The sequence below is a fragment of the Salmo salar genome, chromosome ssa02 (assembly GCF_905237065.1).
Source record: "Salmo salar chromosome ssa02, Ssal_v3.1, whole genome shotgun sequence".
Taxonomy (NCBI): domain Eukaryota; kingdom Metazoa; phylum Chordata; class Actinopteri; order Salmoniformes; family Salmonidae; genus Salmo; species Salmo salar.
Window position 1 is genome coordinate 45,515,743 of NC_059443.1, and position 13,055 is coordinate 45,528,797.

A 13,055-nucleotide genomic window follows, 5' to 3' on the forward strand; every position below is an offset into this window, starting at 1 on the left:
CTCTCTCTCTCTCTCTCTCTCTCTCTCTCTCTCTCTCTCTCTCTCTCTCTATCTCTGATTTTGTGTGTGTGTTTGTGTGTGATGGACAGCCAACAATGCAGTCCCTCTGCCTCTGCCTTGAGAGGTCAGAGGCAGGTTGTGGCAGGAGAGTGCTCTGTTAGGAGAGGATAAATGTCACACCACTACATTCTCAGTCAATTCTGATGGACAAATGTTTTATTCATACTTTCTTTCCAGCCCTGATTATAATCACACACACACACACACACACACACACACACACACACACACACACACACACACACACACACACACACACACACACACACACACACACACACACACACAGTAGTAACAAGAATAAATCTGTTTCCAGTACAAAATACTATAATTCCCATAATGCTCCGCTTCATTGGCATTAATCCTCGATGTAAACAGAAGTGAGAACAAAAGTCTGTGCTTTCAGGATTTCTGCTACAATAATCTCAGATATGGAACTAAGACAGTCTTGCTATATTAATGCTTAATTTGATCTACTGTTAACGTAAGTACATATGTAATCCTTGTTATATTTGTTCTTATTATTGAGTCTGCCACAGTAGTTTGGTCGTTTGCTAGCTAGACAAATCATGCTAGCCAACGCTAAAATTGTAGTAGCTATCTGGCTGCAATATCTACTTAAATGTTCTTTAGTTACAAACGTCATATTATCATGTCATCCTTTCTTAATAGATTAAGTGAGCATTTGCATCAACTTTAGCAGAACTGATTTTATTTATTTTTACTGGTTTATTTTTGGTCCACCATATGTCAAGATAATCGCAGCTAACCTAGCCACATTTCTGGGTGATTAACGTTCATGTTTGTGGGTTCCATCAACGCGACAAGTTGGTTAATCATTAGCTAGCTATATAGTACATCACGAGAACAACTAACGTTACAACAGCAACATCGACGTAACAAGCTATATCTGGCATTTCTGCAATGGCATGTTCTGTCGCTAGTTGACAGGTGTTTGGGGTAGGGTTAGCTTAGCTAGTTATGTCAAGAATTTGGGTAAACTGTGAAGGGATTCTAGCTACAAAAATTGGCTAGGATGGGGGTAGACCCCCGGAGAGGGAAGTAGAGGAAAGATAAATTGACAAACTGCAGCATACCACTTAAAACATTAAACTGGTCCCTCTTTTCTCTCTCTTCTTTATTGCCATGTTATAACCAGCAGCACACAGCAATGCTGACCATATTTTGCTTTTATGAGAGATTTGCATTCAGAAATGCAAGCTGGCTCACTTTCGAGGGGCTGATGCGGTTTCTTCTCTCAGTAATTATTTGTCCCGTTTTCGAGAAGATCCTCTGAGGGAACGGATGTGGCCACTATGCAGAGTCTCCCTGTCATGACTTTAGTATGCCATGGGTAAACAGAAGCATTGTTCTTCCACCAGCTCAGAGGATCTGCAGATCTATTTGGAGGAGGGGCTCCTCCAAATAGGATCGGACCTCCATTATGGCATCTGCTGAGGGATTCCTTCGTGCTGCATCCCCAGTTGCTCTCTCGTCAAACAGCATCCAAACAGCAGACGTTTGTGGCACTACTGCTGGTGCTTCTGCCCCATCTGATCCCTCTTCTTCCTGTTGCCCTGGTGACTGAGCCAGCTGACTGCTGGGGCTGTCCCTCCCTGCTGCTGAGGTTATTCTTTCAAGAGCCTCCTCAATCGGTCTGGCATCACTGAAGGCTAACTTCTTAAATGTGTGGTCAAGTGCAGTGGTTTCTGATAGCATGTGATTATATTCCATTCTGTGGAACTTTCTGTCCATTGATGAACATAGGGTGTCCATCAACTCTGTCACATGTCCTGTGGTTACATTTGCTTCTCTCTGGCAGCTAGCTGTGATCTCCTTACACAGGAGTATCATTTTTGAGGCTGTCACAGCTGAAAAGAGCAAACAGTAACTTATTAGTTCAGGTTCATGTTTTGTCTACTGATACTACATTCTCGTCTACTGCTCATATACATATATAATACTGGATTAAATAATGATGTAGTAATAACTGCTTACTGTACCTCACTCCACTGATCTCCACAGTGACCTGCTCAAAGGGTTCCAGGACTCTGCACACCTCCACCACCACCTCCCATTCCTCTTGGGTCAGAGCATCAACAGGTGCATTGACAATGGCCAGGTTAGAGATGATGGCATCCTTTGACTCAAGAAACCGCTTCAACATATAAAATGTTGAATTCCACCTTGTAGTGCAGTCTTGTTTAGGCCTCAGCTCAGGCATCCCCATCTGGAAGTATTCCACAGATGCTTTCACTTTGTCCACAGTGGGCTTCATCACCGTCAAAGCATCTCTTACAATCAGGTTGATTGTGTGGGCAAGACATGGATGATGGGTCCATTTTAACATTTTCATGGCTTTGGTTAGGTTAGCTGCATTGTCGCTAACACAATAGACCACTTTTCTATCTACTTGCCATTCTCTGGCCATTCTCAACAGTTCCTCTGCCAAGTTCTCTGAGGTGTGTCTGTCGCTGAACTCAAAGCAGTCCAGAAGTCAGCGAGACATCGAAAAATCTTCAATGTAGTGACATGTAACCGACATGTAAGAAGTGGTTACCCTTGATGTACAGCATTCAGTGATAAGGCAAACTGCAGTAGCTTTTTGGACACTTTCCTGCACTGAAGCCAGTGTGCTCTCGTACAGTTGTGGAATAACTGATTTTGAAAGGGTTTTCCTGCTTGGAATTGTGTACATTGGATTTTGACTATTGCTATAATTTCTAAAACCTCTGTCCTCCACGATCGAAAATGGCTGGAAATCCGTGGCAATCCTTTTAGCCAATGCAATATCAATTTGGTCTTGTTTTGCTACAGACATAGACTTTGGCATAAACTGGTCTATAGAAGACTGCGTTGCTGTGGGTCGCGGAGTAGGCCTACTTGACTGAGTGGATACATCTCCACGTGTGGAGGTGCTGGCTCCACCACTATCACTAGCAGGCCCGCTAGTTTATCGAAGCTCCGCTACAGCTAGCTTCACAGTTGGGTGCACAGTTCTCATATGCCGGTGTAGGTTGTGCGTAGAACAACTTTTTATATGAGATTTTGTTTTGGCAAATTCTACACTGTGCTCTAACATTGTCTACATTATTAAAATGCATCCAAATGCTACTGTGCTTCCGACTCATTTTCCAGCTGTAGTTTTCACAGTTGTCCTTCGTCTCTCTCTTTGGCTGCTAAGTGTGTGACTGTGAGTGAGTTGGCTCGGCCCTCCCTCATGCATCTTTGGTTCATTGATTGACAGGAACAACAGGTGAGGCTGTTAGTCTGAGCAGACAGTCAGAACGAATGTGTGTGCGCTTGAGCATTTAGGCCTATATTATTATTATTTGTATTATTATTATGTATATATTTTTTCGTTCTTTAAATTAGTTAATTCTATTCATTTAAATCTTTTGATTATTCATATCTTAATTTTTGAATTTTTTTTATAAATGGATTCGTCTCTTCTGATATGCGAGCCGGCTCCCAACGTTCATCTACAAGAGCCGGCTTTTAGAGCCCACTCGTTTGCAAACGGCCCATCACTATTGCGTTCAGTCTGCATGGTCAATGCAACAATGTTGATGAGAACAATGCTGTTTTCACTTTGCTTTTTAATATAAATCCACTAGCGTTCTATAATGACACTTAGTTTGCGTGTCTTACATCAGCAAACAGCTAGTTTGTCCTTTCTTAGCAAGTTGCCCTAAATCTTGTGAGACGCTAATTGGTAGCCGCTAATGCTAATAGCTAGCTAATAAATGTACTGCATAAGAGCAAACGTAGCTAGCTAATACAGCATGATAATACCAGTGATGGTGTAGACCTAAATCGGCATGTTGTTTGTGCAACAGTATCTTCTAAATCGAAGAGGAATATGCAAGGCAAGAATATGTTAGCTACATGAAGTAGCTAAGAGAGAACATGCAATGTAGCCAAAGCTTATAGGGTCCCCTAGGAAACACATATCAACACTTTAGTTCCTACCCTGTCACAATAACTCCTCCCTGGCATTTTAATTCATTGTCATCTCAAACAACGCTGTATTCAGAGTTCCCACTATTATATTCTAACAATAGTGTTAGTATAGTCATTCTATTTCCATGATTCCAACAGTTTTGCTCTAATTCACAAGTCAAATCGCAATTGCAACATTTGGTTAAAAGTAAGTCCTAAATTATTTGCCCATATCGTGCAGCCCTATGTGGCAGTGTGGAAATTCTTTGATGATTCCAAGATGGCGTAGCAGTCGGTCGTTTGTTGTGTTTGTCTTTGTCTTGTCCCGTGTCTTATCCCGTGTAAATAGACGTTTCTTTTTCTCGTATACATTTTAATCTCACTTTCTATCTACGAACTAAATATACTTTCCTGCAGCTCGCCTCACCCAATGTGGTACGGATCTGCTATTTAAGTTCCTTATAACTGGAACCTCCGTCAGGAGCTAACTAGCTACTAGTCTTTGTTGGCCACGGCTAGCGGTCTTCACCTTTTAGCTCAGACAGCGCCAGCTTTGGCTCGACAATACATGCCAGTCTGCACAGCGCAATATCAACCCAGAGCATATCGGACTGCTTCTCTCTACCACATCACCGGATTCCTGCCGCTCTAGATCATTACACCGGATCATCGCAGCTAGCTAGCTGCTGCCGAGTGACTACTGTTAGCTAACGCCTCTGTCCCGACGCAGGCACCAGTTAGCCTTGAGCTAGCCACGAGCTAGGCCCATATACCAGCTAATTCTAGGGCTACAATACCTCTTTTTCCAATTGGCCTGGATCATTTGTTGTTGACGCGGAGCCCCGCCGATCCATCACGACTGGTCTGCTGACGTGGTCACCTGATGTGGTTTCAACAGGCTTTTCCGTTGCGATGTCGCCGAAGACCCATCTTCTCGCCCCGGCCCGCTAGCGTTCTATGCGCCGTGTCTCCCTCTCGCCTAGCGTAGTACTGACTACTAAACGGCTCCCTGACTCACCTATTGCTGTTCTTTGGACCCTATGATCACTCGGCTACACAGCTGATGCCCCCTGGACTGTTTCAATAACACGGTACCTCATTTTGTTTATCTGTCGGCCCCAGCCTCGAAATCACGTCCTGTATGTACCTAACTGACCTGCTCTGCCCATTCATTGCCATTTACCCGTTGTTTTCTTGGCCCTCCCGATCAACACCTGTGACTGCTTTATGCCTCTCTCTAATGTCAATATGCCTTGTCTACTGCTGTCTCGACTAGTCCTTATTGTTTTATTTCACTGTAGAGCCCTCAGTCCCACTCACCTTGCCTTAGATAGCTCTTTTGTCCACCCCCCCCCCCACACACACATGCAGAGACCTCACCTGGCTTAACTGGTCCCACCAGAGACGAAACCTCTCTCATTGCCACTCAACGCATACGTTTTCCTCCACTGTACTCACATCCTACCATACCATTGGCTGTACGTTATGCCCTGAATATATTCTACCAAATATGCTCCTTTTATTCTCTGTTCCCAACACACTAGATGACCAGTTCTTATAGTCTTTAGCCGTACCCTTATCCTACTCCTCTGTTCCTCTGGTGATGTAGAGGTTAACCCAGGCCCTGTAGACTCCAATACCACACCTATTCCCCAGGCGCTATCATTTGTTGACTTCTGTAACCGTAAAAGCCTTGGTCTCATGCATGTTAACATCAGAAGCCTTCTCCCTAAGTTTGTTTTATTCACTGCTTTAGCATACTCCGCCAACCCTGATGTCCTAGCCGTGTCTGAATCCTGGCTAAGGAAAGCCACCAAAAATTATGAAATTTCCACCCCCAACTACCACATTTTCCGCCAAGATAGAACTGCCAATGGTAGCGGGGTCGCAATCTACTGCAGAGGTAGTCTGCAGAGTTCATTCATGCTATCCAGGTCTGTGCCCAAACAGTTTGAGCTTCTACTTTTAAAAATCCACCTTTCCAGAAATAAGTCTCCCACTGTTTCCGCTTGCTATAGACCCCCCTCAGCCCCCAGTTGTGCCCTGGACTCCATACGCGAATTGATTGCCCCCGATTTATCTTCAGAGTTCGTCCTGTTAGGTGACCTAAACTGGGATATGCTTAACACCCCGGCCGTCCTAGATGCCCTCAATCTCACACAAATGATCAAGGAACCTACCAGGTACAACCCCAAATCCGTTAACACGGACACACTCATAGATATCATCCTGACCAACCTGCCCTCTAAGTACACCTCTGCTGTCTTCAACCAGGATCTCAGTGATCATTACCACAAAAATTACCGAAATTACAGGCTAAGAATGGACAGAGAGATAGGCCTGTGTTCATATTTCTTCAATGCCAAATCAGAGTGTCTTGTTTGCAACGAAACTGCCCCTGTTAATAATTAAATCTGAGATGTCATTAGGAATCTGAGCTTGGTACTTTCAAAAGTTAGGCCTACCCAGACAGAGTATGCCTGCCCACGCAGAAAAGTGTAAGCTTTAACTGCTGGTTACTCTTCTTCCGTGGCTTAACCCAATGAGAGGTTTCAAGTGTTTCCCTAAAAGCTGTCCGGGTTTAAACATATTTTATTGTACAAAGAGTGAATAGCAAAATCAATTGATAGTGACATAATAAGATTACTTCCCAAGCAAAGTCAATTTTTTGTTTCCTCGGCTACAGAAGGTTGTAGCTCAGTCTCTGAATGTCAACTAAGCAATGATATTCCCATATGCAGCGGAGTCACGTCTTTCCTCTGTATTTTACAGCTTGTTTCTAGCATAAAACATTGTGGACCAAAGCACTGTTATACAGTATTCAGACCCCTTCACTTTTTCCAGATTTTGTTACGTTACAGCACTTATTCTTAAATGGAATGAATAAATAAAAAATCCCCATCAATCTACACACAATACCCCATAATGACAAAGCAAAAACAGATTTTGACATTTTTGCAAATGTATTTACTTTATTCACATAAGTATTCAGACCCTTTGAGCTCAGGTGCATCCTGTCTCCTTTGATCATCCTTGAGATGTTTCTACAACTTGATTGGAGTCCACCTGTGGTAAATTCAATTGATTGGACATGATTTGGAAAGGTACACAAATGTCCACATAAGGTTCCGCAGTTGACAGTGCATGTCAGAGCAAAAACCAAGCCATTAGGCAGGTGTGCCAAGCTTGTAGCGTCATACCCAAGAAGACTCTAGGCTGTAATCGCTGCAAAGGTACTTCAACAAAGTACTGACTGAAGGGTCTGAATACTTATGTAAATGTGATTTTTCAGTAAAAAAAAAAAATACAAAAATTGCAAAAATTTGTAAAAGCCTGTTTTTGCTTTGTCATTATGGGGTATTGTGTGTAGATTGATGAGGGGGAAAAAAACAATTTAATACATTTTAGAATAAGGCTGTAACGTAACAATTATGAAAAAGTCAAGGGGTCTGAATACTTTCCGAATGCACTGTAAATCACTTTATATAATCGGATCCGTTTTAAGATGACAAGGGGTAGGCCTCTGCTTTTTGCCATTTTCTTTAATAAAAGGCAGGCTGATGGCATGCCCCCTCAATTTGAGTCTTGGATTCAACTTAACAGCCCTTCACTGACATGGAGGTAGGCTATTTTATAGAGTGCATGATGGGTGGAGTAATTGACCGACAAATCTATGGACATAGCAGCCTATAGCCTAATTTTGTCTGTCAAACAGGTAGGCCTATCTCTTATTTATTAAACGGAAGAAATAGGCTCCAACACAAATCCCTCTTGTTCAAATGAAGATGGTTGTAATTAATTATGCAATTATTGATTGTGCCGTGATGCTTCTTCAAGTTTCAGCACCACAATGTAAGTTACTTGAATCTGGCTTATTGTGAGGTCAATAACTCTGATAAATACATCATGAGCAAGAAACATCTTGTTTTTAGTAAACTCTTTTAATGTAATAGCAAGCTATAAAGTTGACTTCCGGTCCTCATCTTCACACTCTCCTTCTCAAACTTAACAGAAAATATGCTATAGGCTAGTCCGCACCCAAGATAAAACTTTTTTATGGAAGAAGCCCTTGACTCCTCCTGAACTGTCACTGTAGACCTACACAGCCATTGGTTAGGCAGCACACACAAAAAAACGTTGTTGATCAGTAAGAGCAGAACAGGCCAGGGCTCAGGGTTGAAATATCCGTTGCCGTGTGTAATGCAGCCTAGTTTTATTTCACCATCCCAGTAGCTATCTTAGAGGTATAACTTTGCTCTGTGCTTCTGGAGCATGCCCTTTGTAGCCTATAGCCTATATGCTATGGGTCATTTGATTGAGACCACACTAAATAGCCTATAGGCGCACTTGATATTGCGCGCCCAGCGGAGAATCAGAGATGAGGGGTGGCATCGATATATATATATATACATACACACACACACACACAGTGATGGGAAAAAAGTATTTACATTTACATTACATTTAAGTCATTTAGCAGACGCTCTTATCCAGAGCGACTTACAAAATGGTGCATTCACCTTATGATATCCAGTGGAACAACCACTTTACAATAGTGCATCTAAATATTTTAAGGGGGGGGTTAGAAGGATTACTTTATCCTATCCTAGGTATTCCTTAAAGAGGTGGGGTTTCAGGTGTCTCCGGAAGGTGGTGATTGACTCCGCTATTTGATCCCCTGCTGATTTTGTACGTTTTCCCACTGACAAAGAAATGATCAGTCTATAATTTTAATGGTAGGTTTATTTGAACAGTGAGAGACAGAATAACAACAAAAAAATCCAGAAAAACGCATGTCAAAAATGTTTTAAATTGATTTTCATTTTAATGAGGGAAATAAGTATTTGACCCCCTCTCAATCAGAAAGATTTCTGGCTCCCAGGTGTCTTTTATACACGTAACGAGCTGAGATTAGGAGCACACTCTTAAAGGGAGTGCTCCTAATCTCAGCTTGTTACCTGTATAAAAGACACCTGTCCACAGAAGCAATCAATCAGATTCCAAACTCTCCACCATGGCCAAGACCAAAGAGCTCTCCAAGGATGTCAGGGACAAGATTGTAGACCTACACAAGGCTGGAATGGGCTACAAGACCATCGCCAAGCAGCTTGGTGAGAAGGTGACAACAGTTGGTGCGATTATTCGCAAATGGAAGAAACACAAAAGAACTGTCAATCTCCCTCGGCCTGGGGCTCCATGCAAGGTCTCACCTCGTGGAGTTGCAATGATCATGAGAACGGTGAGGAATCAGCCCAGAACTACACGGGAGGATCTTGTCAATGATCTCAAGACAGCTGGGACCATAGTCACCAAGAAAACAATTGGTAACACACTACGCCGTGAAGGACTGAAATTCTGCACATATACATGCCCGTCTGAAGTTTGCCCATGAACATCTGAATGATTCAGAGGACAACTGGGTGAAAGTGTTGTGGTCAGATGAGACCAAAATGGAGCTCTTTTGGCATCAACTCAACTTGCGGTGTTTGGAGGAGGAGGAATGCTGCCTATGACCCCAAGAACACCATCCCCACCGTCAAACATGGAGGTGGAAACATTATGCTTTGGGGGTGTTTTTCTGCTAAGGGGACAGGACAACTTCACCGCATCAAAGGGACGATGGACGGGACCTTGTACCGTCAAATCTTGGGTGAGAACCTCTTTCCCTCAGCCAGGGCATTGAAAATGGGTCGTGGATGGGTATCCCAGGATGACAATGACCCAAAACACACGGCCAAGGCAACAAAGGAGTGGCTCAAGAAGAAGCACATTAAGGTCCTGGAGTGGCCTAGCCAGTCGCCAGACCTTAATCCCATAGAAAATCTGTGGAGGGAGCTGAAGGTTCGAGTTGCCAAACGTCAGCCTCGAAACCTTAATGACTTGGAGAAGATCTGCAAAGAGGAGTGGGACAAAATCCCCCCTGAGATGTGCGAAAACCTGGTGGCCAACTACAAGAAATGTCTGACCTCTGTGATTGCCAACAAGGGTTTTGCCACCAAGTACTAAGTCATGTTTTGCAGAGGGGTCAAATACTTATTTCCCTCATTAAAATGCAAATCAATTTATAACATTTTTGACATGCGTTTTTCTGGATTTTTTGTTGTTGTTATTCTGTCTCTCACTGTTCAAATAAACCTACCATTAAAATGATAGACTGATCATTTCTTTGTCAGTGGGCAATCTATCTATCTATCTATCTATCTATCTATCTATCTATCTATCTATCTATCTATCTATCTATCTATCTATCTATCTCTCTCTCTCTCTATCTATCTATCTATCTATCTATCTATCTATCTATCTATCTATCTATCTATCTATCTATCTATCTATCTATCTATCTATCTATCTATCTATCTATCTATCTATCTATCTATCTATCTATCTATCTATCTATCTATCTATCTATCTATCTATCTATCTATCTATCTATCTATCTATCTATCTATCTATCTATCTATCTCTCATTCTCTCATTCTCTCTCTCTCTCTCTCTCTCTACAAAGAAACGTCCTCTCACTGTCAACTGCGTTTATTTTCAGCAAACTTAACATGTGTAAATATTTGTATGAACATAACAAGATTCAACAACTGAGACCATATAAACTGAACAAGTTCCACAGACATGTGACTAACAGAAATGGAATAATGTGTCCCTGAACAAAGGGGGTGTCAAAAGTAACAGTCAGTATCTGGTGTGGCCACCAGCTGCATTAAGTACGCAGTGCATCTCCTCCTCATGGACTACACCAAATTTGCCAGTTCTTGCTGTGAGATGTTACCCCTCTCTTCCACCAAGGCACCTGTAAGTTCCCAGACATTTCTGGGGGGAATGGCCCTAGCCCTCACCCTCTGATCCAACAGGTCCCAGACGTGCTCAATGGGATTGAGATCCGGGCTCTTCGCTGGCCATGGCAGAACACTGACATTCCTGTCTTGCAGGAAATCATGCACAGAACGAGCAGTATGGCTGGTGGAATTGTCATGCGGGAGGGTCATGTCAGGATGAGCCTGCAGGAAGTGTACCACATGAGGGAGGAGGATGTCTTCCCTGTAACGCACAGCGTTGAGATTGCCTGCAATGACAACAAGCTCAGTCCGATGATGTTGTGACACACCGCCCCAGACCATGACGGACCCTCCACCTCCAAATTGATCCTGCTCCAGAGTACAGGCCTCGGTGTAACGCTCATTTCTTTGACGAAAAACGCGAATCCGACCATCACCCCTGGTGAGAAAAATCGCGACTCGTCAGTGAAGAGCACTTTTTGCCAGTCCTGTCTGGTCCAGTGACGCCCATTGGCGAAGTTGTTGCCGGTGATGTCTGGTGAGGACCTGCCATACAACAGGCCTACAAGCCCTCAGTCCAGCCTCACTCAGCCTATTGTGGACAGTCTGAGCGCTGATGGAGGGATTGTGCGTTCTTGGTGTAACTCGGGCAGTTGTTGTTGCCATCCTGTACCTGTCCCGCAGGTGTGATGTTCGGATGTACTGATCCTGTGCAGGTGTTGTTACACGTGGTCTGCCACTACGAGAACGATCAGCTCCCTGTAGCGCTGTCTTAGGCGTCTCACAGTACGGACATTGCAATTTATTGCCCTGGCCACATCTGCAGTCCTCATGCCTCCTTGCAGCATGGCTAAGGCACGTCCACGCAGATGAGCAGGGACCCTGGGCATCTTTCTTTTGGTGTTTTTCAGAGTCAGTTGAAAGTCCTCTTTAGTGTCCTAAGTTTTCAGAACTGTGACCTTAATTGCCTACCATCTGTAAGCTGTTAGTGTCTTAACGAAAGTTCCACAGGTGCATGTTCATTAATTGTTTATGGTTCATTGAACAAGCATGGGAAGCAGTGGACGTTTCGTTTTTTGCTGCGTTTATACAGCCTAATAAGCAATTAATTCTAAAACACAGAGAAATACATTTCATAAATTACAAATGACATGACCCGCCACTGGACTAAATAAATATATATTTATTTTCAATCCATCCGTAAGACAGATACATTTGCTTATTTCTTAGCAATTTGTGAAAAAAAGGATTGGCCCAAAGTTTTACTACTAGCACTCTTGAAGATCAACGGGGAATATTTTTCTGTCTTGCTTTTCTAACTCTTGCCTTGTGTGTCTTTTTGTCTCCCCCTAATGCACAGGTCCTGTATGTGGCTGGGCCTGTAGCCTGCACTGTGTTGGGCACGATCCCCCGAGCCAGGCGGGCTTCTGGGACCGCTTCCCAAAAGCCACACCCAGCCCACTGCTCCCCTGACCCACTGTTCCTTATGCTAACCCTTCTGAGCATGTTTTACTATATCTGTCTGCGGCGCCGGTCCAGGAGCGGAACTCGGGGTGAGGCGCTGACCAGCAGGCGCGCCGTGGAGTCAGGCCACAGGGCTACCCTGCCCATCAGCGTGGAGGTGGAACAGTATGCCAAAGGTATGATCATTCACCTGCTATTGTGCCCTTGAGCAGGGCACTTAGTCCAAACCTTTAAAATAGCTCCAGATATGCTGCACTGGAGCCGACACTGTGTGCTCCTTCCATAATGTGTGCTGTGTGTTTGTGTGCTATTGTCTGGTGGATTGGGAGCAGATGGACTAACCTTATCCTATCCTATAGAGGTGCTGGACTTCAGCTCCCACTACGGCAGTGAGAACAGCATGTCGTACACCATGTGGAACCTGGCCGGCATGCCCAACGTCTACCCCAGCTCTGGGGACTTCACCCAGACGGCCGTGTTCAGGGCCTACGGGACGTGGTGGGAGCAGTGTGTCAGCGCGCCACTGCCCTTCCGCCGCACGCCCAAGGCCTTCCACAGCCAGGACTACATCGAGCTGGCCTTCGAGGAGCCCGTCTACCCCACAGCTGTGGAGGTGCTGGAGACCTACCACCCGGGGGCTATCGTCCAGATCATGGCCTGCTCCCTCAACCCCTTCTCCCAGAACCCTCCCACCGACGTCCGGTAAGGACCAGTGGTGGTGTGGGACTCGGGTTGTAGAAATGTCTTCTTTTTTTGCTTTTCATCCATAGCCACTTTTACACCTTCCCTGTATACCACCCT

General features: G+C 44.2%; 1 protein-coding gene across 1 annotated transcript in view; it reads left to right on the plus strand.

Annotated features, from left to right (window-relative positions):
* Positions 1 to 384: 384 nt before the first annotated feature.
* LOC106584038 (F-box/LRR-repeat protein 4-like) overlaps positions 385 to 13,055 on the plus strand; it is a 37,952-nt gene continuing 25,281 nt past the window's right edge. The window contains exons 1-3 of the mRNA XM_014168851.2: positions 385 to 544; positions 12,151 to 12,430; positions 12,614 to 12,956. Of these exons, the coding sequence (XP_014024326.1) occupies positions 12,277 to 12,430; positions 12,614 to 12,956 (497 nt within the window). The 5' untranslated portion in view covers positions 385 to 544; positions 12,151 to 12,276. The remainder of the gene's footprint in view (positions 545 to 12,150; positions 12,431 to 12,613; positions 12,957 to 13,055) is intronic.